This window comes from Gracilinanus agilis, chromosome 3, assembly GCF_016433145.1.
Source record: "Gracilinanus agilis isolate LMUSP501 chromosome 3, AgileGrace, whole genome shotgun sequence".
Taxonomy (NCBI): Eukaryota; Metazoa; Chordata; class Mammalia; order Didelphimorphia; family Didelphidae; genus Gracilinanus; species Gracilinanus agilis.
Window position 1 is genome coordinate 163,221,176 of NC_058132.1, and position 24,628 is coordinate 163,245,803.

A 24,628-nucleotide genomic window follows, 5' to 3' on the forward strand; every position below is an offset into this window, starting at 1 on the left:
AAAAAAGATAATAATGCATGAGCATACTGAACTTATGGTTAAAAAAAATGAATACATAGCTTTTGAGACCTCTCACTTGTTTAGGTTCTTAAGTATATATTGAGTTCTTATTGAATATAGAGCACTATATCAGTCTTTAAGGGAGATTAAAGAGTAATTACTTCCTCAAGAAATATGAAGGCTCCTTTAGGGAGAAAAAAAGATGATAATGGCGTATGAACAATAATGGTGTAATATATTAGAAAGTATAAAATAAAATACAGTAATGCCTCATTATCTAGCAACATCAGTCAATGAAGACATTGATTTAACTGCTCTCTTTCTTATTTTAAAAAAATAAAACCCTTACCTTCCATCTTGGAGTCAATACTATGTATAGGCTCCAAGGTAGAAGAGTGATAAGGGCTAGGCAATGGGGGTCAAGTGACTTGCCCAAGGTCACACAGCTAGGAAGTGTCTGAGGCCAGATTTCAACCTAAGACCTCCCACTCTAGGCCTGGCTCTCAATCCACTGAGCCACCCAGCTGCCCCTGATTTAACTGTTTTTTGATAGTTGATGTTACTCCCTTAAACACCCAAACTTTTCTGAGTTTAGCTTTGAATGAAAATACTTTCTTCCCTCAAAAGTTTTCTTTTGTAATTTATGAAGATATTTCTAAAATATTACACATTTCCTTACCCTCTTAAACAGAGGAAAAAACTTGTTCTTTTGCTGTTGCTGCTTATATGATGCTTTCATTATGGACATCTAGTATCACATTTCACTATGTGAATGTTATACCCCACTAGAAATTGTTGCAGCTTTGTACCATATTGGACAATGCCAAACTTGAACTCAGAGACCTGGAAATTCAGCCTTGGAAACCTAATTAACTTTGTGATGATAGACAAATCATTAGGGCAATTATGGTGGAGATTCCTTTCAGGTATATGATAGACTAGAGCTGTGTTGGCGAACCTTTTAGAGATCATGTGCCCAAACTGCACCCTCAAGCTGCCTGTGAGTCCCAACCTGTCACATTCCCATCCCTGCCCCCTCATCCCCAGCATTACCCCAGAGAGCAGAAGGAGGAAGTGCTGGCATTGGGCTGCTGGGCAGAAGGGCGGGACATGCAAAAATGCCCCCAGGGACAGTGGAGAAGGGGAGGGGAGCAGCCTCCTCCAGCATGTGGGGCACACGTGCCATGTCTTTGCCCACATGGGACTAGATGATCTCTTCAAACTTTAAATTCTGTGAAATTCTCAGTTTCCTTATCTGAAAACAGGTAAGAGTAGTTGTAAACTCTACCTCACAGTACTGTCGTGAGGATCAAATTCAGTGTGAAGTGCTTTGCAAACCTTAAAGCACTAAATGAATGTCTGTTACTCTTGTCATTGTTGCCTTAAAGGAGTGTCTATGGTAATGATATGTTTTTTTCTTTTTTTAAAATATTTAATAATTTTTATTTTTTAGAAAAGTTAACATGGTTACATGATTCATGCTCTTACTTTCCCCTTCACCTCCCCGTCTCACCTCCCCCAGAGCTGATGTGCATTTACACTGGTTTATGGTAATGATATGTTAAGTGATTTGTCTGTGATTACGTAGCCAGTATATGTCAGAAGCAAGACTTGAAAATTTTGCCCTATTTAGGTGCTCATCATTTTTCTGAGGCACCCAATATTCTGTTTCTCAACTGTATTGCAGATAGCTGAAGTAACAAGATAAGTAAGGCATGAGGGTAGATCACATTGAATATATAAGTGCCCTATGCCTTATTTTATATACTTGGATTTTATCTTTAATTTCATGAAGACCATCATGCCATTTCCTGTTCCTACTATCTCCATTGTTTATGAAGAATACTCTTTATACTGCTTTAAAAATTTTTTTTAAATACTACTTTATTTAAATTCCAGCTATCCCAGAATTTCAGAGTATGAGTAAAATCTTTTCCATATTTTGATTTTCTAGTTTGAAGCATTATCTTCAATGTGTTTAAAAATTATATTCTGATAATTGATCATTCTGATTGGTTTTCTTATCTAAAAGCCGCTTTTTTAACATTACCGATGTGATGGAAATAGAAAATATTCATTTGAGGCCACTTTCAAATTAGTCTAGGTCAAACAGCAATAAATTCTCTTTTTCTTTAACTGCAATTTAAAAACTTGATATATTTTATCTATTTAGGAAATTTTTATTTATTCAGTGATTAAACTAATATTCTGTAGAATGCAAAAAGTTGATTAAAACAGGTTTATAATAGACCAGATGGTTTTCTGCTTTTTTGTTCTTTTGATTTCTTTAAACTGTTAAGGATTAAAGTTGCCTTGAGAAACTAAGTCCTGTTTGTGACTAGTGATCACATCATTTAATGACAAGAGTAAACAGATAAGTTTGCATCCTTATACAAACCTCCTTCCATGAATAAACTGTTGCACAGAGGCAATATTCACTCTGAGGCTATGCTTTCCATTGTTTTTCAATTAGTGAAACGGGTTCCTGGAGCCTCGGAGTATCCTACCAAGGACTTGAGCACTCCTCCAAACTCTTTTGGAAGTGGAGGGAATGTTGGCTCAGCACTGAGTCCAGCCCGGAGCAGTAATATGCTGTACCTGATCGTAGGCTGTGTGCTGGGAGTTATGGTGCTGATTCTCATGGTTTTCATTGCCATGTGCTTGTGGAAGAATCGACAGCAAAATACTATACAGAGTAAGTGATACAAAAGTTACTTATCTTTCTTTCCAAAAAAGGATGGGTAGGAAACTATTGTTGAATAAATAGTGACTTCCAACACTTATGCCATAGAATGTAAGTACAGTTCTCATTTGCAAACCAAAATAAGTAGGGCATCAGATTAAATTGCCCAGAAGAAATAAACATTTTTATTAACAATACTAACAAAGCCAAAAGTAACCTGACCCCTAAACAAATAACTGATTTAGTGCTGGGAAATGCTGGCACTTTTAGAACACCAGGAAGGAACAGTTTCATTTGTCAGTACTCCTTTAGTAGAAAGGAAGGTGCTGGAGATCTTCTAAGTTACCATTGTCTAGAGCGGGGGTCGGCAACCTTTTTGGCTGTGAGAGCCATGAACGCCACATTTTTTAAAATGTAATTTCGTGAGAGCCGTACAGTGCTCACAGTGTGCGCTCCTGTAACAGCACCTGAAAAAAAAAATTGACTTTATGGCTCCTGCAGAAAGAGCCATATCCGGCCCTCTGTTACTGACCCCTGATCTAGATTGTCCAGCATATAAAATCAGCCCCAACACAATGAATGTTACCAATAGAGGTTCGTGAAGGTAAGGTTTTAATGGGATAACTAACCTAGTTATAGATGGTTCTCCACAAAAATTTTATAAGCTAATTGATTATATACAAAATAGCAATATATAGGTACCATTTTGAAACAGAGATTCTAATCCCCTTTCTCATTTCCTTTTCTTTTTTGAGCTTTTAACTAAATAGCATAACTATATCACATAAAAAATTGCAGTCTTAATTTAGATTCCTTTGTTCTCCCCAACTAAAGGAAAATCTTTAAAAAGGGAAGAGCAGCCACACAGGAGTATGCCAGCAATAGCAGAAGTTGCCACCAATCACTTCCACGTGCAGTAAACCTTCCTTTTCATAGACAGCACAGAAAAACATATCATTTGACAGGGAACATTACATTGATAGGATTTCCTCCCCAGTCATAAGTTGTATAGATACAGAGGTGTCATTTAGACATCTGATATATATTCTTTGCTACCTGAAATATTGGTAGGCATTCTGATTAGATTGATATGACTAGATTGATATGAAATAGCATATTCCTCTTAATATATTTTAATTTATTTCATCAAAAATATATGTAAAAAAATCTTAGCAGTCATTTAAAAAAGTTTTGAATTCTAAATTTTCACTTTCTCTCCTGCCTCTTCTCCATCTCTTGAGAAGGCAAGCAATATGATATCAATTATACATGTGAAGTGATAACATATTCCTTTTAATATATAGTAATGGACTCTATGAAGTTTTTATCATAGTGTTAATGCCATTGAAGAGTTTCTCAGAAATCAAATAATAGTTCATGGGATATTCAGAAGCCATTTTTTCCAGAAAATATAAGCCTATCCATTTCTTGCTTCTGGTAACCGTGCCACTAGAAATCAGAATTATATATCTATTTTCTTTTTTAAACTTATTTCTTTATCAGGGAGAAAAGGACAATTCTCTCATCTTTGAGTTTTGACTTTTTTCTAAACTAGTTGCAATATTCTGGGAGGTATGTAAATAGACTATTAGGAAATGGATAGATAACTTTATCCTGATACCTAACTTATAACTATAAAAGTTCTTTTTTCTGTTTTAAAAAATTTAATTTCACTATTTTTCCAGTTAACATTTATTTTCTATCACTCCCATTACTTCTTCCCATCCTATTGAACAATTGAAAAAAGAAAAGAAAACCCTCATAGCAAATATGCACGGTTAAGTGAAATGAATTCCCACATTGGTCATGCTGAAAAATCTTTGTCTTATTCTGCATTTGAAGTCCATTTGCTGTCTGGCAGAAGGCAGGTTATCATGCTTCATTTTTAGTCCTTTTGGTTTATCATAAGTTTTCATGGCTTTCAAAGTTTTTCTTCATAATCTTGCCATTGTATGAATTGTTTTCCTCTTCAGTCTTCACTCTGAAACTGCCCATTTTGTAATTTCTTATAGTTTATTAATATTCCATAATAGTCATAATGCCACAGATTGTTCAGCTTTTCCCCAATAGGTAGTTACATTCTTAGTTTTCAATTTTTGCCTCTATAAAAAGAGCTGGCACAAATATTTATTGTGAATGAGGATCCTTTTTCTCTTCATTTGAATTATTTGGGGGTCTTGTTTCTAGTGGTGGTATTGCAAGCTCAAAGGATATGCACAGTTTTATGACTTTTGGGGGCAACATTCCAAAATTTCTTTCCAGAATAACTAGACCAATTCACAGTTGTATTAATGAAGCATTAATGTGCCTGTTTTCCCTCAGCCCTTCTAATATTTGTCATTTTCCTCTGATGTCATGATTGCCAAAATGATGAGTATGAGGTAGAACCTTAGATGGTCTTAATTTTTATTTCTTTAATTATTAGTGATTTGGAGCATTTTTTTCATATGCTTATTGATAGTTTGGATTTCTCTGAAAACTGCCTGTTCAAATGCTTTGACTATTTACCTATAGAGAAAATTCTGATTTTGAAATATATTCTCTAAAAATTGAAATATATTCTCTAAAAATAAAAAGCTTTCCTGCTACATGCTAAATCTTTACCAGATTGAAGGATATGTGAATTTAAGCATCTTTTCTCAGTGTTTCTTTGAGTAATTCCATATTCCACAATTTGTGGCTTTTTCTTTTGAATCTTTTAGGTAATTCTTCTTCCCACTGAAAAACTCAAAGTTGATTCAAGAGGATTCAGAGCATAAATAGTGATCTGTTCATTCAGAGTATTATCTCCCAGACAGTAGAACTTTGATGCAATAGCTTATGGAGTACTATTTATTTAACCTATAACCTTCTGTCTTAGAACACAGAAGAGCAGTAAGGACTAGGTAATGGAGGTTAAGTGACTTGCCCAGGGTCACACAGCTAGGAAGTGTCTGAGGCCAGATTTGAATCTAGGACCTCCTATCTCTAGGCCTGGCTCTCAGTCCAATGAGCCACCTAGTTGCCCTAGAGTACTATTTATTTTTAAGGTTTCTTTTGCATCCATTATCATGAGGAAATTAGATGTAAAGCAATGAATAGGTTAGTTTTTTGTATTTTAGATAAATCAACAAATGTTTATTTGTATCTCATGTGCTAGGTACTGTGGATATAAATACAAAGAATGAAACAGTCTTTTCTCACAAAGAGTTAACATAAATATAAAATTAATAATAAAACCTACAAAGAATTCTTTAAGCATCTTACTTTTTTCCCCCTCTTACATTCTCTTAATAGAATATGATCCTCCAGGATACCTCTATCAGGGCTCAGATATTAATGGACCAGTAATGGAATACACTACTTTGCCTGGCACAAGCCGAATAAATGGCAGTGTACATGGAAACTTTATCAGTAATGGAACTCTCAGCAATGGCTGCCCACATCTCCATCATAAAGTTCCTAATGGAGTCAATGGGATCATGAATGGGAATGTAAATGGAGGACATTACCCTGGACACAACTCCTTGACCAGAACTCATGTGGAATATGAGCATCCTCACCACTTAGTGAATGTAAGAGCCTTTCCACTTATAAGAAAAAGCCTTCAATGGACAGCAAGGTGCCACGGTATAGAAAAAGGGTTAGCATCTCTTGCTTTTGACCATGAAAGCACTGCATATTCCCTTAAGTGGAATGTACCATTGGCAGTATCTTAATCGGGAGAGTCATGGTTTTGTTCCTTATTGCGGTTTTAAATTGTTAGATACAAGGTATTATAAGTTAATTTATTTGTATTAGTAATTAGTAATTAACATTTTAAACAAGAGCAACTCTATAGTATAGATTTTGGAGTTTATTCCTGATACTTGGCAACAACAAAAATGTTACTGGACAAGACCAGGTCAATAAGCATGTTATGTTTCACCTACTTTTTTTCTCAGTTTTTATTTAACCTATTATCTTATCACATTCTTGAGTGACATCTATCTGTAAAGAATGAAACAGTTGTAAAGCTACCTTCTTTTAGTGCTGCTTGATTTATTTTTGGTATTAAAATTCAGAATAAGAGAATTGTCACATTGTATATGAATTTTGGCTAAGGGGTTATTATATTTATTAGAAAATTAGATTTTTTTACATTACCTGTCATAAGTTTATATATTTCATCTTGTTAGAATATTTATGATAGTTACTTGAACTAAACATTATATTTCCTATGCTACTGTTATGTTGATAACTTTGTCATAAGCTATACCAAGCAACAATTTGAGGAGATATGAGGTATTTTTTCAGCCTTTAAATCTAATAAATAAATAAATGAAATTCCACTTTAACAAAGCTTCGCTTTAAGCTTTGAAGTTTGCTTAAATATGTTTTTAAACTACAGATATGTAACCTAGCCTTTGTGTGCTGTGGAAAAATATTTAATTTGCCTAAATGCATCTTTTTTTTCTGAAAAGGACTAGTGATTTAACTAGTATATATGGAAGCAGATGGCTTATTTCCAAAATTATTTACCAAACTTCTTGTTACTTTTTGTTTCTAGTCAAAACCACTGAAAATTGCCTAAGAAAATGGAGAGAGCATGAAAGTTTTGAGTATCACATGCAGTTTTCATCAAGAAAAACAGGGGCTATTGTTTGCTTTAGTAATTAAACCCAAGTAGTTTGGATTTTGAAAAGTTTGCTATTTATGTGTGTGATAATTTCTTCACTAGATGTATTTCATTAGAAATATGTACCTTTGATTCAAACCCCCTCAGTTTTCTTGAAGATTTTTTCCTTTATTTTGTAAATACTGACTTTTTTTCAGATAGGAAGGAATATTTACATGTATAATGCATGTATTTATAAATTAATGGCGACTTATCAATATGGTCATATTTGAAAGGTTTAGCAGCTGTAATAATGCAAATGGCTCATTTCATTTTATGAAGCTTTTAAAAATTTGCACAGGCAATCTGAAAAGAAAATAAGCTTATTATCTCCCACATGAAAAAATTATAATTTCTGCTTCTGGATGGTATAAAGGCCCTGTGCCTCTAAGAGAAATTCGGAGGTCTTTTTATTCTTTTTGGACTATGATATTTCTGAGGCAAGTAGAAGTGAAACATTGTGCTTGAACTTTTCCCAACCTTCAAGATTTGATTTGGGTAAAGTGTAGGCCAGCCTCTTCCATTGTTTATTAGTGTTGGTTTGACTTTTTTTCATCACCAAGCAGAATTCTAACTCCAAGCTTAGTCCACTGCTTAGAAGTATTTCCCAGTCTTCCTGTCATGAATGTCAAGTAAGCATTTCACAATGAAGTATGTGTTAATCTGGTTGTTTTGCTTAATTGCCAGGAAGTTTATGCCAAAAGTAATACCAAAATATTATACTCCTTTTATGTCATTGCTGGCTAGAAATCTATTCCATCTGGAAAAATAGAACATATTTCAAAATTCACTGTAGGAGAGTGAACCTACCTAATCATAATAATTATAGGAAAATACAGATAGGTTTTATCTTATGATATCAGCTATACAAGCTTTATAGATGGGGAGTCTCTCCCAGCTGGGATCACTTGAAATTCTTTTATATGTGGTTGAAAAGTAGAAGGGTACCATTTATGTAAAGTCCACATTAAATGTATTTTGGCCACATTAGGTTCAAAACAGGGAGGAGAGGTAATCACATTCTACATTGCATTTATTTACTTTTTTTATTAGTACAAAATACTTGGGAAAATGTTCCATTTAATTTTGCGGAATACTATTTTGGTATTATGTAGAAGTATGCCATTTTATAAAATCTTAGCAGCGAAGACAATAAAGATGATTTTCGTTAAAATCTCTTATAGAATAGATCTATTTATCATAAGCCTGTTTTATAGAAAGAGGTTATTTGAACCAATAACTTACCATCATCTTTTTTTCATTTCTTTGTCTTCCTTTCAATTATTAAGAATGGTGGAATGTATACAGCAGTGCCCCAGACTGACCCGTTGGAGTGTGTTAACTGCCGAAATTGTAGAAACAACAATAGGTGAGTGTGAATATGTGCACATAAGTATAAATACAGACTCTAGAGTTTATTTTCTTTTAATGATGGAAGCTTTTGAACAACTGTAATGATGAAGCAGTAACTTGGGAGTCCTGACCCATTGTGTTTTCTTTCCTTACAACCTTAACCTTAACCTTCATGTGCCTCAGTTTCTCCAGGAATAATATGAGAAATGCTCTATTATTAGTAAGTATTATTAGTAAGCTATTAAAATTTATTTAAAAGTGGTATCTGAAGTATTACTATCTCTTTAAGTTTAATACTGTTTTCCTATCTTATATTTTGTGAAGATAAGTGGACATATAGGTACTCTACTGTGTTCCTTATAGTACACTTATTAAAATTTTCTTATAGAATCACCTTAAGCAATGTTAGAATTTTCAAATGAACAACTTTAAGAAAAGGAATGTCTTTTATTTAATCTTTCTTTAAAAAAATTTTTTTTAAACCTGTAACTTTTGTCTTGGAGTCAATACTAAGCATTGTTTCCAAGACAGAAGAGTGGTAAAGAAGTGGGGGTAGAGGAAGGGTGTTAAGTGACTTGACTAGGATCACACAGGTAGGAAATGTCTGAGATCAGATTTGAACTCAGGACCTCTTGTCTCCAGGCCTCACTCAATCTACTGAGCTGCACAGCTGCCCCTTTTACTTTCTTTTCAATTGATTTGCTATATAACTCTCATAGTGATGAAAATGTTAACCCTGGTCAAGTTTCATTATAAGCATCTCTAAGAAACTAACTAAGTTTTTGTCATACTGGAATTTTGCTGTATCTTATGACATATGGAATAAGTTTGTCATTATTCAGCAGTCTTTGTTTTAAAAAGATTTCTTGTAATGAAACATTCATAATAGCTTGCATTTACAAAGCACTTTTACAAACTCTTCCATTTGATCTCCATAATAGCTCTGGTAAGTACTACAGATATTATTATCATCCTTATTTTACAGATGAGGAATCCTACTCAGAGCTAGTACACAGCTAGAAACTGTCAGAGATGGGATTTAAACCTAGGTCTCTCCTGATTAAAAGTCCAGTGCTTCTTTTACTGAGCCACATTTCCATCCTTATACTTCTAAAATGCTTTGTAGATATGTTATCTTTTTACATTATAAAAATATTAAATTATACCCTTAGAAAAAAGGTTTTAATATATTTTATCAGCATGTATTAGGGATCAGGAGGAGGGTGTTATATGCCAAAGCGGCTTTATGACTTGTAATTTTATGATACTCTGGGCCATTAGTGTATATGCTCATTTTTATGTTTATAAGACTCATTTTGCATTCTCTGGCATGCTTATTTTTTTATTTAGGTGTCTGATAGCTTTAGCATTTAAATCTCTAGTGTCGTATGCTATGTAGAATTGTGGCAAATCATGTTTTCTCTAATCTTGTTTCAGGCTGTCATTGTTCTAACCTTGAAAGCATTGAACAGTTGGACAGGAATGCATAATAATAGTAATAAAAATAGCTAGCATTTATATAGTACCTTCTATGTACTATGTGTCATGCCAAGAACTTTACAAATCTCATTTGAGCTCACAACAACCTTGCATAGTGTGTGCTATTATTGTCTGCATTTTACAGTTGAGAAAGATGAGGCAGACATAGGTTAAGTGATTTCCTTAGGATCATACAACTAGTAAATATCTGGATTTGACTCAGATCTTCTGATACCAGGCTCAGTTCTCTTTCCATTGTGCCTCCTAGCTGCATGGTACCAAGCAAATGGTAGTTTATTTATATTACTTAGTGACTAAGAAGAAAAAATTCAAAACAATGAATTCATTTTAAAACCAACTTAATACTTAATGTTGCCCTTTATTTGTTTTAATTTGGGATGTAATTACTTAATTATTTGGTGCACATAAACTCAGATTTGTTTGTAAACGGATGATCTTTTTGGCCTTAATGCAGATTTTGTCACTGTTGGCTATTCCCTTCTGGACACTCTCTTTTCCCTTGAATTCAGAGACACTGATCTCTCTTTGCTTTCTGTTTACCTCTCTGATTGCTCTTTGGTATGATCTCATCCCTCAACTAAAACTACTGTTCCCAATGCTCTCTTTTTTGCCATATCCAGTGGCCTTTTCTTAATCCTAATATTTATTGACCTTGTTTTGACAATGTTGACCTCCACGTTCACTGACTGCTCCCTCCTCCCCTGGGTTTGTATAAGAGCACCACTTCTTGGTTCTCCTCCCTGGCATTTGATTTTCTTTTTAGTCCTCTTTTTGGAGTTATTATCAGTTCCACATCTCCTAATCATGGGTGTACCTTTTTACTCTCCATAATATTATTAACTTGTATGGTTTAATTATCATCTTAATGCAGGTGATACTCAGATCTCTATAGCCATTCCTCAACTCTACTAAGTTCCAGTTTCTCACCATCAACTACCTATTAGATATTTCTAATTAGGTAGCCTGTAGGCAACTCAAATTTAGCATATCTGAAACCAGATGTGTTATCCTACAGCTGAAGTCTATCCCTCTATTGTAGTGTTGTGGATGCTATCTTCCTTCCAGTTAGTCAAGTTCACAACCTTGAAACCATCTTGAACTCTGCTTCTTGCTTACCCCAAATACCCATTTAGTTACCAAGTTTTATGGATTCTACCTCTACAATATTTCTCATAACTGTCCTTGTCTCTCTTCACCCAGATATCACCTTAGTTCAGGCTCTCATCTCCTTTTCCTTGGACTTCTTAAGAACTTCTTAATTATTCTCTTTTCCTATAGTCTCTCCTTTCTTCAATCCATCCTTCACATTGCTATCAAAGTGATATTCCTGACACTTAAGTGGCTTGACTATGTCATTTCCCTACTCAAAAAACTCCAATGGCTTCCTGTTTCCTCTAGGGTCAAATATAAACTTGTCTGTTTGAAATTTAAAGCCTTTTCTATCTTGGTTCCACTCTACCTTTCTAACCTTTTGATACATTACTCTCCTTTATATACTTTCCAATCCATCCAAACTGGCTTTCTTGCTCACATAGGATATTCTATCTCCATACCCAGGGTGTTTTCCCTCCTTTCCTCTACCTTTTAGAATCTGTAGTTACCTTTAGAGCTCAATTAAAAAAAGCTACATGAAGCCTTTGCTGACCCCCCTAACTGATAGTGAATGCCTCCTCATTCAATTTATCTTGTCTTTATTTTCTATATACTTGTATATGTACACATTATCTCTCCTAAAGGATATATGCTTCTTGAAGGCTGGAATTGCCTTATTTATATCTATAGGCAATAAAGGCTTGGCCTTTGATTATTTTTTAAAAAAAAGGTTTTTTCTTTCCACTGTCTTTTTAAATTTTATAACCCTTTTGATTAATTTGCAAGACTCCAAACAAAAACATCATTACCCTTTACATTTATTAGTTGTACTGCATCTCTGGCCAAGAATCTGTCATTTGTCTATTTTTAAACTGTTGTCCATAAATCCAAATCCTTTTCTTATATGTAGCATTTTCTTAACTAGCTGTTCACTTCCCAAATCTGTCTTCTCTTCTGAATCTCTTGATTTCAGCAAGCAGCAGGAATGAAAACACCACCCTTGCCTCTGAGGTATCAATCTAACTTGAATGTTGGCTGAGTAAAAAGGAAGAATACTCATGTGGCAGGCTGTAAGGGAGCTATGTTTAAATTTAAACATGGAGATTTATTTGGTCATCGCTGTGCATGTGGTCAACTTCAAGGGATAGTTTTGCTTATGAATACTTAAAAAAATAATCCTTAAGAGGAATATGCAATGACCTATTTTCCCAGGCTATAATATACTTGTACCTTTGCAAATAGCTATCTCAGACAGGAGCCATGGGTTTTTGTGAGTTTGAAGGCCTCTGTTGTTATTTTGGAAGTGTAACAGTTAATGAAATCCTTTGTTTTAAAAAAAATTTTGATGCTTCCTGCAGTTGTCTCATTCTTTTCTTACACCCTTCTCCCTTTCCCCTTTGCTCTCCCTTATTTTGAAAGGTAATAAAGTAGTTCAGGACATGTAAGCAAAGTTTTGTTTTTCAGCTGTGTGGATGGTTGGGTCCATGGGATTATTGCTGAGTCTGGTCCCTTTTAACATCATCCTTGATATTTGGAAAAGAGAATAAACAGGACACTAATGAAATTCACAGATAACTGAATTGATCTAAGAGCGGTAAATGATTATGTCCCCTTCCTGCTAGGTCCAACACTATTGCTAAATAAATTACTAAATAAACCCTCACAACACCTCAGGGAGGAGGAAGAAATTACTTCAGGCTTCCTACAGAGATTAGAAGGGTACAGGAAATGACCATGCAAAAATCAGCTTGGAAAAATGTATAGAATTCATCCGAGAAAATGCAAGCAGCGTTGCTGTTAGTAAAAACAAAGTCATAAACAGACTGGCAGGAAAACAGTGTCTTGGAAAATATGGACAGCACATGATCTCCAAGTTTCTCTGTAATGCCAACCCCAAAAGTCACTTTCTTATTGGACTGGGTGTGCTGAAAGGAGACACTTGTCAGTGATCAATCAGTCAGTAAACATTTGTTTAGTGCTTGTTCTTTGCCAGTGTGCTGAGCCCTGGAGATACAAAGAAAGCTTAAAGTTCTATATAGGATATATAGGAAATAATCAACACTGAAGGCACTAGAATTAAGAGAAACTGGGAGCAGAGATGAGGAGGAGAGCATTCCATGCATGAGAAGCAGCCAATGAAATGCTCGGAATTGGGAGTGTCTTGTCTGAGAAACAACAAGGAGGCCTGTGTCACCTGATCCAAGAATATGTGGAATATATGGTATAAGAAGACAGGAAAGGTGAGGGGAGGGTGCTTAATGTTGAAGAGTTTTAAACACCAAATAGAGGATTTTATATTTTATCCTGAAGGTGACAGGGAACTACTGAAAATAGGAGAGTGGTGAGGTTGGACTTACACTTGAGAAAATCACATTGAGAACTAAGTTCAGTATCTGGCGCCCAGTGGTCTGCTATTTTCAAAATCCAGCTTCTTAAACTCAACTGCTACTTCCTTTTGTATTTATATCCTCATCACCTAACAGAATATCTATCATGCAATAAGTATTTAAATAAATGCTTGTTGATTTCAGCCAGCTCATATAGTAGTTTTCATATAATATCTTCAGGGAAAAGAAGAGTAAAGCTACCCAATCAATCAGCAATATTTACTAAGGGCCTATGATGTGTTAGGCACATTACATGGCACTGGGAATACAAGTACAAAGAATGAAACAATTCCTACTTTCAAGGACCTTACATTGAATGGGAGAGACAACAAATACATATATAAATGTATATAGCACATAAATAGATAAATATGTGTATATATATGAAATAGTTAAATGCAAGGTAGTTTGTGAGGTATTTGAAGGCACTACACACATACATACATACACACATACATACACATACACAGCTGCCTTCTCACTTCTCATCCTTGCAGTCTTCTCCTCCAGTGGTGAGTTCCCAGATATAATCTCTAAGAAAATGCCCCAGGCTAGTCTTTTTTACCTTGCCTCCAAGTGAATACCTTTCCCTAATCCTCATGTTCCATCTCTTTTTTATTTATTGTTTTCCTCCATTAAAAAAATTCTTGGGAGTAAAGACTATCTTTCTGCTTGTAATTTATATTCCTAGCATTTAGCATAGTATAAGCTGTTTTAAAATACTATATCTACCTATTTAAGGAAAATTACTTTGGCTTCAGTGTATAGGATGGACTTGAATAGGAGAGACTTCAGGCAAGGAGACTAGTTAGGAGGCTGCTATAATGAGGGATGATGAGAATCTGAACTAAGGTGGTGGTTGTATGAGTAGGGAGAAGGGATTGTATGAAAGAGATTGTATGCAAGCTTTGGCAGCTGATAGGAGCTATTTAATCTTGCAGAAATGTGAGGAATCCAGGATAATGCTGAGATTATAAATCTGAGATACTAGAAAAATGGTAATGCCTTCAACAGGAATAGGGAAGTTTGGAAAAGGAATGGGTTTGGGGAGGGAGGGAGATAATTAGTTCATTTTTAGATGTATGGTTTTAAGATATCTCCAAGATAACCAGTTTGAAATAAAAATTGAGAATATACCCAGTAAATATGAAGTGTCAAGGATTTAGATATACTTGGTCCATACCTTGAAGGGAATTTGTAATTTGATAGGGGAGACATCTTGGATGAATGTGTTATGATTAAAAATGATGAGGGCCAAAATCAAAAGGGAGAATAGTATTTTAATAAAAGCCATGCTGATAGAGATAAACTGACCACGTGCCTGTAAGAAAAAACCTATTCCAACCTCACCTCAGCCATTTCCCTTCCTCTCTCCTTGAGCTCAGGTAACTAAAGAGGAAGTTCCAAGTCACTTCCCCCTAATTTCAAACAGTCCCTCACCTTGAATACGTCATCCAAAACCAGAAACCCATGAAACCCGTTGGACCACGGGAAATGTAGTTTTAAGGACCCCCACAGGTCCACAGAAGTTTGTCAAACATTATATTGAGATTCAGTCCTTCCAAATAGAACCCCAGGTGATTTTAACTAACACAAATGTTTAATTGTCTGTATGCTTAATAATGTTCTTTGTATGCAGGTGTCCAATAAATACTTATTTTCATTACATTTTGAACCATGGATTATTTGATTCAGTAGAGATTTAAGAGATGGAAGTGTAGTCTGGTGAGAATATCTAATACTCTGCTTGAGCAAGTACCAAAGTGCCCTGTGTAGATTCTCTTCATTTCCTAGTTTGTAATCCTGACAGCGAATAACACAAAACTTTTCTGTTCAGCCATGGCATGGTGAGCATTTTCTTATTTAGCTTGAAGCCCTAATAGATCTTGAGCCATTTCCTTACCTTGCAGGTAGTAAAGCAGACCTTCCTTGCTTACTTTTTTAAAGTATTTTGAGCCCAGTGACTACCAACTTGTCCAAAATTTCTCAGATTTTGTGTCCATACTAAGATGCACAGAGTTCAGTTTATCCAATTTTGCAAAACTTAGAATTAAAGTGAGCCATTTCTCTGAACTAGAACCACTTCAATGAAAACCCCCACTAAAAGACAGTCACACAACAACTGCTTAAACTAGAGGGCCTTCACAAACCTTTTTTTGTATTTGGTAAACTGTTTGAAAAAATGGATGTTATGGGAATACCTTATTGAACCCAGATATGATTATGTTATGCAAAATATGTGTACAATTCATTCTTAGACTTAGGCCATCACCCTACTACAAGCCTCTATTACCTCATCCCTAAGTCTACTGCTAATAGCCTGCTGATTGGTTTCCCTGCTACAAGTCTCTCCCCACTTTAGTCCATTCTCCACTCAGCTGTCAAACTGAACTTAAGTGTTGATCTGACATCTTTCTCCTATTCAATAAACTCCAGTGGCTACCTATTATTTGGGGTGGGGGGAGTGAAAGGGAAAATAAGGCATAAAGACACTTGAAAGGTAGGATGGAGCAGGATATGAAGAACTTTGAATGCCAAGTGGAGGGTTTTCTATTTGATCCAAAAAATAATAGGTAAGCCTGAATGATTAGGAAATGGTTGTCCCATCAGCAGTAATAGGAATACAAGGAAGAACTAAGGGCTTTGTGGGGAAGGGAGAACATCATTAATTACATTTTGAACATGTTTAGTTTAAGATGTCTGCAGTTTAAGGTGTCTGATAGGCAGCTGGAGTTTGTGAAACTGGAGGTCAGCAGAGAGATTAGGGCTGGATAAATAGGTCTGTGAATCATTTGCACAGAGATGATCATTGAATAGTGATGAGATCACCAAATTAAATAGTCTAGAAGGAGAAGAGAAGAAGGCCCAAGATGACAGCCTTGACCTGGACAAAGATTCCTCAGCAAAGGAGAGTCAAATAGTTGAGAAGAAAACTCAAAGAGAAAAAAGTATTAAGTAGAGGATATTAAGAAGAGAGTGGTCAGCATTGTCAAAGTAACAATCTGCTGGGGAGGACAGGATGGAATAGGATCATTTGTGCATATCAGTGGCCATTTCTTTGTGCAAGATGGGTGAAGGAGGAAATAGTGGGGGAAGACATTTGAGTGAAGTGAGGTAATGAAAAGGGGATAATAATAATTGCATTTATATAGTACTTTAAGGTTTGCAAAATACTTTACAAACATCCCAATTGATCTTTACAAGAACCTTGAGAAGTAGGTGCTATTATCTTTATTTTTAGGTAAGGAAATCAAGGCAGTCAGAGGTGACATGACTTGACCAGGGTAACACAGCCTACAGCTGGGTTTTAACTCAAGTTTTTCTGACTCCAAGCCCTGGACTCACTTCATTGTACTTCTGAGCTGTGGTATACAGTGTTGTGGTAGGTGGTTCGGAAAGTAGAGGAAGGTTAAGAAGAGCTACTAGGAGGCCTTCACTATTGCACAGGGAGGTGATAATGAGGGTTAATCTTGAGTGCTGGCTGTGAGACAAGGGAAGAGCAAATGGATTCAAATGATATGTGGAGATAGAAGCAATAGGATTCTTTCATTGATTAGATAGGGAGGTGTGGAAGAGAGAAGATAGAGAACATGAAAGACTATGGGAACACTGACAAATGGTGAAGGCAGGAATAGGTGTAGATAGTTGGGAAGAATAATAAATGCAGACTACTCAATTGGTTTCAAAGAAAACACAATTTCTGTTTGCCAGCTTTCATCTCAGAATCAAGGTAATATAAATAAATGGATATTGGAGTTAGTTTCAGGCCCTTAGGTCAGGTTGTTGATGAGAGTTGATTGGGTTTTTTAAAAAAAGATTTGGTGGCAGAAAATAGAATCTACCTTGACCCAAAAGTTTTCCTCTCCTCTCACTTTCCATTTTTTAAAAAAAGGGAACATTGGTTGAATAAAATGAACATAAGAACATATAAGAAATGACTCTGTGGAGCTAATTCATGACTCAGCTTAATGTGTTTTCTTAGAGAATAACACACCACGGACTTTTGTTATAACCTCTGATTTGTTAAGTGATCAGTGTTGTGCTTGATGTTATATTAGGCCTGGGAACACTTCAGTCACAGTTAAATCTGATGTAGATTTTTAGTATGTATTATTCAGAGATTAAAATTGCAGTCATCCTACTCTGGACTGAAATTGTATTCCATATCCAAGTGCCTAACAAAATTTTTGTATATTAGACAACTTACCTTAGTCCCTGGATTCTATTAAGTGTGTAGTGAGTGTGTTTCTTGAATTAAATTTGGAATTTTTAATTAAGAACTTGGTTTACTAACAGATATCTCATTTGTTGTTTATGTCTATTAATCTTTCTATATTTCTCATTTGCTGCTGCTCTTATAACTTGAACTAATAGGAAAGGCCTAATCTCATTTGCCTGGACTCTACCTCTTATTTTTCATGTGTCTCCGTGACATGTTGGAGGGGAAGAAATCTGAGTATTCTTTATCTTTCTCCTTTCTGTTCCTGGTTCCAATACACTACTAGTTTATCCTGTGTTTTTTTCATTTCATATGCCCAATTCAAAACCAAATGAACTGAAACAGTTCTCCAAACTCCATCTCTGCCTCCATTTAGGGGAATCATCAAACACAATCTCTTAGGAAAGGTAGCAGGAAGAAAAGGAGGACAGAATTGAAGTAAAACACAATAATTAATGCTGCCAAAAAATGAGCTGAAAATGATTTCAGCTAACAAGTGTCTTCCAAGGGGAAACTGATTCCTGAGTAGTGTATTTCTGTTGCCTCTTCCTCCAGATCCTTTCTTTTTTGTTATCAGAGTCTTCCAATCTGCTCCTTGGGTCTCATCATACCCTGACCAATGGCTGATGCCTCTTCCTTGTAAATAGCACATCTTCAACATACATCTTCCATCTCTCATACTTGTTTGAGACCAATGGATCTATTGAACTGAGGAAAGAGTGCATGTGTGACAAGCTATTAAAAGGTTTTACATGTTTAAGCTGTTCAAGTATTATTGACTCATTCAGTTATTGACTTCTTGCTTCTCTTGTAATTGGCTTCAGTTATAATTTTTTAACTGCTTAGTATCTCAAATAAATATGAAATTGTTTTTGTAAAAATCTAATACTGTAAAGTGCCAACTTGGTTTAATTTCATAGTGTCATGAATTTGGAGCTTAAAGATACCTCTTTATTTAGTTTATTTATTTATTAATAACTACTTATAACTTTATTAATAACTTTATTTATTAATAACTAAAGGTTATCTAGTCAACATCTCATTTTCCACATGAGGAAACTGAAGCCTAGAGAGTTAAAATGCCCAATTTCACACAGGTAGTAAATGGCAGTTGGCACAGACTCAGAATCTCTGATGCCAAAGTTATTATTTTTTCAGAGTTCACCCTTGCCAGTTTCACTGTGCCCTTTCTCACTTGTATACTGCTATACATAGAAAACATCTTAACTCTAGCTCATATGGAATGCCACTCTAATTCTTTCCTTCAAATTAAACATTTTAGATGTTTCACCAAAACCAATGGCACTTTCAGCAACAGTTCCCTTCCTGTGATCCCAATGGTTGCACCTTACCAGCCAGATAGCTTAGAGATGAAGCCTCTGAATCATGTGATGGTACCCATGTGCCTAGCCTCCACAGTCCCAGAATGTGGTGAATTACCTGAGGAGGACATCAAGGACAAAATGGCACCAGCATCTACTCAACATCCTTGCTGTCAGGAAAACTTGAAACAGATCAACTCAGATTGCACAGAAGGTAAGCAGAATTCAGCAGAGCTGAGGAAACAAAAGGGTTAATAAAACTTTAGATTTCTAGATGGACCCTTCTATATTTGGACATAGGTAGCAATATACCAGAAATAAAATTTTGATTGGACAAGTGTATATTTTAAGAGATAGAATTCTTTCTCCTTTATAAATACCTCCTAGAAGACTAGAACACTATCAAGTACCCTTGTCAAAGAAAGTTAATGGCAAAATATAATTGTTGAAAATACCGTTATTATTCAAGTCCTTCTAGTGAAGATGTGAGCTCATAAGATCATAAGTAATGAACTTAAATGGATTCCAGTTGCATTATCTGAACAGAAGACTTCATCAGAGAAGGCAGAGAGGTGGTGTTATTGGTAGGAATTGCTTCTGTTTCTGTAACCTTTCTTAAAGGTAGTTAACTTGAGGCTATTTGAAGTTATGGCCTCAGAAAATTATTTCCTTTTAGCCTAATAATCCCTCCCAATTCAGTAACTCAATAAGCATTTATTTCTTTAAGTCTTTTATGTGCCAAGCACTCACTGTATAAGTCTTGGGGATACAAAACAAAAGCAAACAAAAAATCAGTCAAGAAAAGTTACATTTTATTGAGAGAAACATGATTATAAATAAATAGAATATACAGGATATCAACAGAGTAAATAGAAAGGAACTTTAGAGGGGAAGTTCTCCTGTAGGAGTTTGTGTTTCAAGGAATCTAGGGATTCTGAGAGCTGGAGTTCAAGAGGGCTCTGTTCCAAGCCTGAGAGAAAGCCAATGGGAGAGCACAAAGATATGAAATGGTACGTCATGTGCAATGACAGTAATGATGCCAATGTGGCAGAGTGTGTGCAAAGGAGTAATGTATAAGAAAACTGAAAAAAACAGGAAGGGTCTAGGTGGTGAACAGCTTTAAATGACAAATAAATGAACTTATATTTAATTTCAGAGGTAATAAGGAGCCTCTGGAGTTTGAGTGCAGTGGCATGATCAGGTTTGCCCTTTAGGATATCATTGGCAGTTGTGTGGAAGATGGATTAGAGTAGGAAGAGAGTTGAGACTGTAAGACTAATTTTAGGGTTGTTGAAATAGTTCAGTCAGGAGGTCCTGAGGGCCTTAACTTAGGAAGTGGCTTTGTAAATAGCAAGAAAGGAACATATGTGAGAGATTTTATGAAAGCAAGAAACAACAGGGTTTGACAGTCAGTTGTATTTTTGGAATGATCGAAAGAGAAGAGTCAAGGATGACAATGAGCTCATAAACCTGGGTGTTTAGAAGGATGGTGGTGGTCTAGGTGGTAATAAGGAAGTTTAAAATCAGGTGGACTGGGAAGAGTTGGAGAAATCACGAGTTCTGTTTTGAGATGCCTATGAGATATCTAGTAAGTAGTGTTAATGAAAGACTGGAAGTTAGGAGAGGATAGGACTATATAGATGTAGTAATAATATATATAGATATAGTAATCATCAGAATAGAGGTGATAGTTAAACCCTTGGGATTTAATTAAATTATCAAAGTGGGAGAAAATAGAGAAGGATAGAACATACTCCACAGTTAATGGACATGACATGGATAAAGACTAAAAGTAATAACTAGGATCAGGAAACCCATAGAAGAAAGAATATCTAGAAGGAGAAGATGATCAACTATATCAAATGCTGCATTGAGGATTGAGAGAAGACCATTAGATTTGGCAGTTAAGAAATCATTGGAGAAAACAGTGCCAAGGTCAGAAGCTAGATTGGAAAGAGTTTAGAAGAAAGGAAAAGAAGTGGGAGGCATCTAGTGTAGACAGTTTTGTGGAGGATTTTATCAGAGAAGTGGAGGGGAAATACAGCACGATAGGTTTTAAGACTGGGAGACTTGGTTGTGTTAGGAGGAAAGAAAAAAAGGAACTAGTAGATAAGGAGAGATTGAAGATTATAGAGAGAGTGATTTTGACACTAGGATTGATCAGTTGTAGAAGATGGCAAGGGTTAGGATTAAACATTTTAAATGGCCATGCTTAAGCTAATGGTTCCTATGTCTCATATTCCTTCGTTTGTTACTCTCAGGTTGTATTGAGGATGCCTTAAAGAATTTGCCTTTGCCATTTCATACTTCTATAATTCCTTTGCCTTCCAGGTGACAGTTGTCTACATTCTGAAACAGAGAATCATGTTTTGAGTTGGAGCTCCCTTATTTTGCCATCTCTTTCAAGGAACTGTAGTGAAAAGACAGCCTGGTCTTCAACTGATGTTACAGTAGACAACACTTCAAGGGACTTTCGGCAACCCCAGGAAACCTGAACCATATACAAGTGACTTTGTTCCCACTTCAAGCCAGTAACTGCACAACATGGGCATAGGAAGGGACTACAGGAAAGACATTCATTCAAAACAGAGACAAAGTTATTATTTATTTTCTTGTAGTAGTAATGTCATTTGAATGTATCTTAAAATGTTTGTCTTTTTATATTATTTATGCCTTGAAAAATTCCCTTCCCCATTCCCTTCTCCCTCATAGTGCAAAGCAGTATTGTTCTGTATAGTTTCAAAAGAATCTAAAAACCAATGGAATCATTCCATGTTTTCCAATAACCTTAATTATGGGAGGAGTCCATCTGCAGTGAATCTTGACTGTTGGCAGTTAGCGTCAAAGGGCAACTGCACAAACATTTTAAAGTTTGCTGCCAGGCACATTGTTGTCAGTTGGAGAGCTGTCTGGTTGGTGTGGTATTTATGCAACAAATTCTGGGACATTCTAAAGTCACTCATGGTTGTTTTGTAAGGGGACCTCTTATCCTGGCAGATCTGGTTTACATGAGCTGTGAGAGTGCTGATCACCCAGGTCTTGGAATAATGAGTTAACATGCCCCCTCTCTCTATAGCTGAACACAAGTCTAGAGGTACTTTCTAAGTAGGCCTTTTATAACAGTATTAACATACAGAAATAGATAGGTCAGGAAGGACAGTAACCCTCTTAATATAATTTAATAGGCAATAAGATGCAAGTTTATTTTTTTTCCAAAACGGTCACCATCTTGAAGAAAACCAATTTTACAGAGTGGATTGAGAAAAGGCCACACATGTAAAGAAGAGGAAGGAGGAATCTAACCCCTCCATAAGGAAGATACTCTTTAGCCTGTTAAATGGATTGTGGCCAAGCTACATTAGCTAAAAGAAGGCATTTTCCAACTCAGCATGGCCAGTTGCCTAGAAGATAGGGTGTTGTGGAAAACAGACCTCAGGAACCAACCTTTTTGGAGTAGAAGACAAGGTGCAGGTGGTTTGTTGTTTGCTACACATTCTTTAAAGATATCATCATAGCAAACAGATATCTAAAGCTTTAGTCAACAAGGCTTATAAATCTCAGTTACTGTTACCTCTGGTAAATAAGAACATGAACTACCTTTGAAAGACTTCTCTCCTCTCCCTTGTTTAAGAAGAAGAAAATCAGTGGTGAGCATGTTTAATTGCAAGCTTGAGTCAAGCTCTTGTGGGACGTAGTTCCTAGTTTAAGTTACACAGCCCATGGGGGTGGTGCAGGGTGGGATGGAAAGCAGAAGGTGTTCTCTGTTTATCAGAGATCATCAATAAATATCTGCTGAATTAAGTTGTGCAAAAGTTTTGTGCCATAATGGGGGGAGGAGGGGGAAAGACTGCAACTCCTCTGAAATGACAACCTATATAAACACAGTTTATATGTGTCGAATATGTCTATTCAAATGTATAGATATTTCTTTAAATGTCTATATAGTTTATAATTAGAAGCTCCAGTGAAAATGTCTCATTTGACCTGGTTCACTATGCAAGAGTTTATTCCAGTAGAAAATAGTTATTGCAGTTTCCTACTAGGACACTAGGGATATTGCTGGACAAACAGGGTCTCCATTCCAGATGTCCATGCTTGCAGTGTGCTGGATTTATTCCTCATGGTCCTTAGAGTCATTTAGCTTTGGCGGGGGATGTATATTTCCCTGGCTTCCTGTGCCTAGATGGGGAAAACCTCCTACAAGGAGTCTGAAAACATGCCCTGTGTTTTCCAATTAAGCTGGTGTGATGTTGTCAGAGTAGGATATTAGAAAGCCATTAGAGAGCTGTGGAGTGATGCTTGTTGGCAGCCATTGGGGTCAATTTGATTCAGAAAACTAGTAGAAGTGGGTTAACATGAGCCTTGGGTCATAAACTGCTTTAAAAGAGTTTAAGTTTAGTGATGGGATTTGCCGACAAGGAAGAGAGTGCTTTACCCTACCTCGTTAGCATAATCTCATCGGGGACTGCTTTATTTATGTTATTAGTAACACTGTTTTAAGTGTTGTTCTTTTTAATTGTATTTTATTTATAAAAAATATATTATATATATATATATATAAATATATATAATTGCCTTTATGTTAGGAGTTGTGAGTTCTAACCAACCAGTGGACCATTCTGAGCCTGTAAATCCTGCACAGCTCCCCAAATTACCCAGAGCAATCTAGTATATTCACTTCACCTTAATATCATTTCACCAGGAAATAAGATGATAGAGCACAGAAATTGTTTTCTTTGGTGTCACTGGCCAAAATTTCCAAAAGGTCTAGTTGGACTGTTTACTGCATTTTATATTTGAATATTCAGTTCCATGTTCCCCTCTATTATTCCTTCTACTCAAACCAGTATAACTTGTATCATTTCCTGGTGAATACAAAGCAGATTGTCTGAGTTTGACTTGTATACTAAATCTAATAATAGATGCTGTGCAGGGAGGCAGGTTAAAGAGCAAGGATTGACTCTCATCATTGTCCTTTTGGAAAGCCTTCCAAAATGGGTTATATTTTTGATAATGTTAAAAACTGCAAGGACCTATGCATGGAATCCTGGTTGATCCCCTGTCACAAATCCACTCAAGCTACAGTACTGCCTAGAAGAGAAATTTTATATTTGAATTTCACCTGTGTTGCTGTCTTTACAAGCAATGACTTTGAGATGCATGTTTTGTATCAATAGAAAAGTATGTTATATTTTCCTACAAAAAAAAGTTGTAATATTGTTTTTGAAATTGTACATATTTTAAAAGATGTAGTTTTGGCAGGTGGATTATGTTTTTTAATTGTCGGTATGATTTATATTAAAGAGATTGCTGCTTTGATATACTCCCTGAGCCATAGAGTTAATTAAGCCAGCTTAGGTGGCTCCCTGTGTGTTGTGTTTGAGATGTACTGAATGGCCTCCCCTGTTCTTGAACTGTCTCCTTATTGGCTTTCAA

At 35.8% G+C, this 24,628-nt stretch overlaps 1 protein-coding gene across 2 annotated transcripts in view; it reads left to right on the top strand.

The window, feature by feature from the left end:
* CDON (cell adhesion associated, oncogene regulated) overlaps window positions 1-21,687 on the top strand; it is a 53,403-nt gene extending 31,716 nt beyond the window's left edge. Inside the window, exons 15-19 of one of the 2 annotated variants that reach the window (XM_044666176.1) lie at window positions 2,474-2,695; window positions 5,960-6,237; window positions 8,609-8,688; window positions 19,153-19,442; window positions 21,524-21,687. In XM_044666176.1, coding sequence (XP_044522111.1) covers window positions 2,474-2,695; window positions 5,960-6,237; window positions 8,609-8,688; window positions 19,153-19,442; window positions 21,524-21,687 — 1,034 coding nt within the window. The remainder of the gene's footprint in view (window positions 1-2,473; window positions 2,696-5,959; window positions 6,238-8,608; window positions 8,689-19,152; window positions 19,443-21,523) is intronic. The other variant, XM_044666177.1, reaches the window with a different exon arrangement.
* The last annotated feature ends 2,941 nt before the right edge of the window (window positions 21,688-24,628 follow it).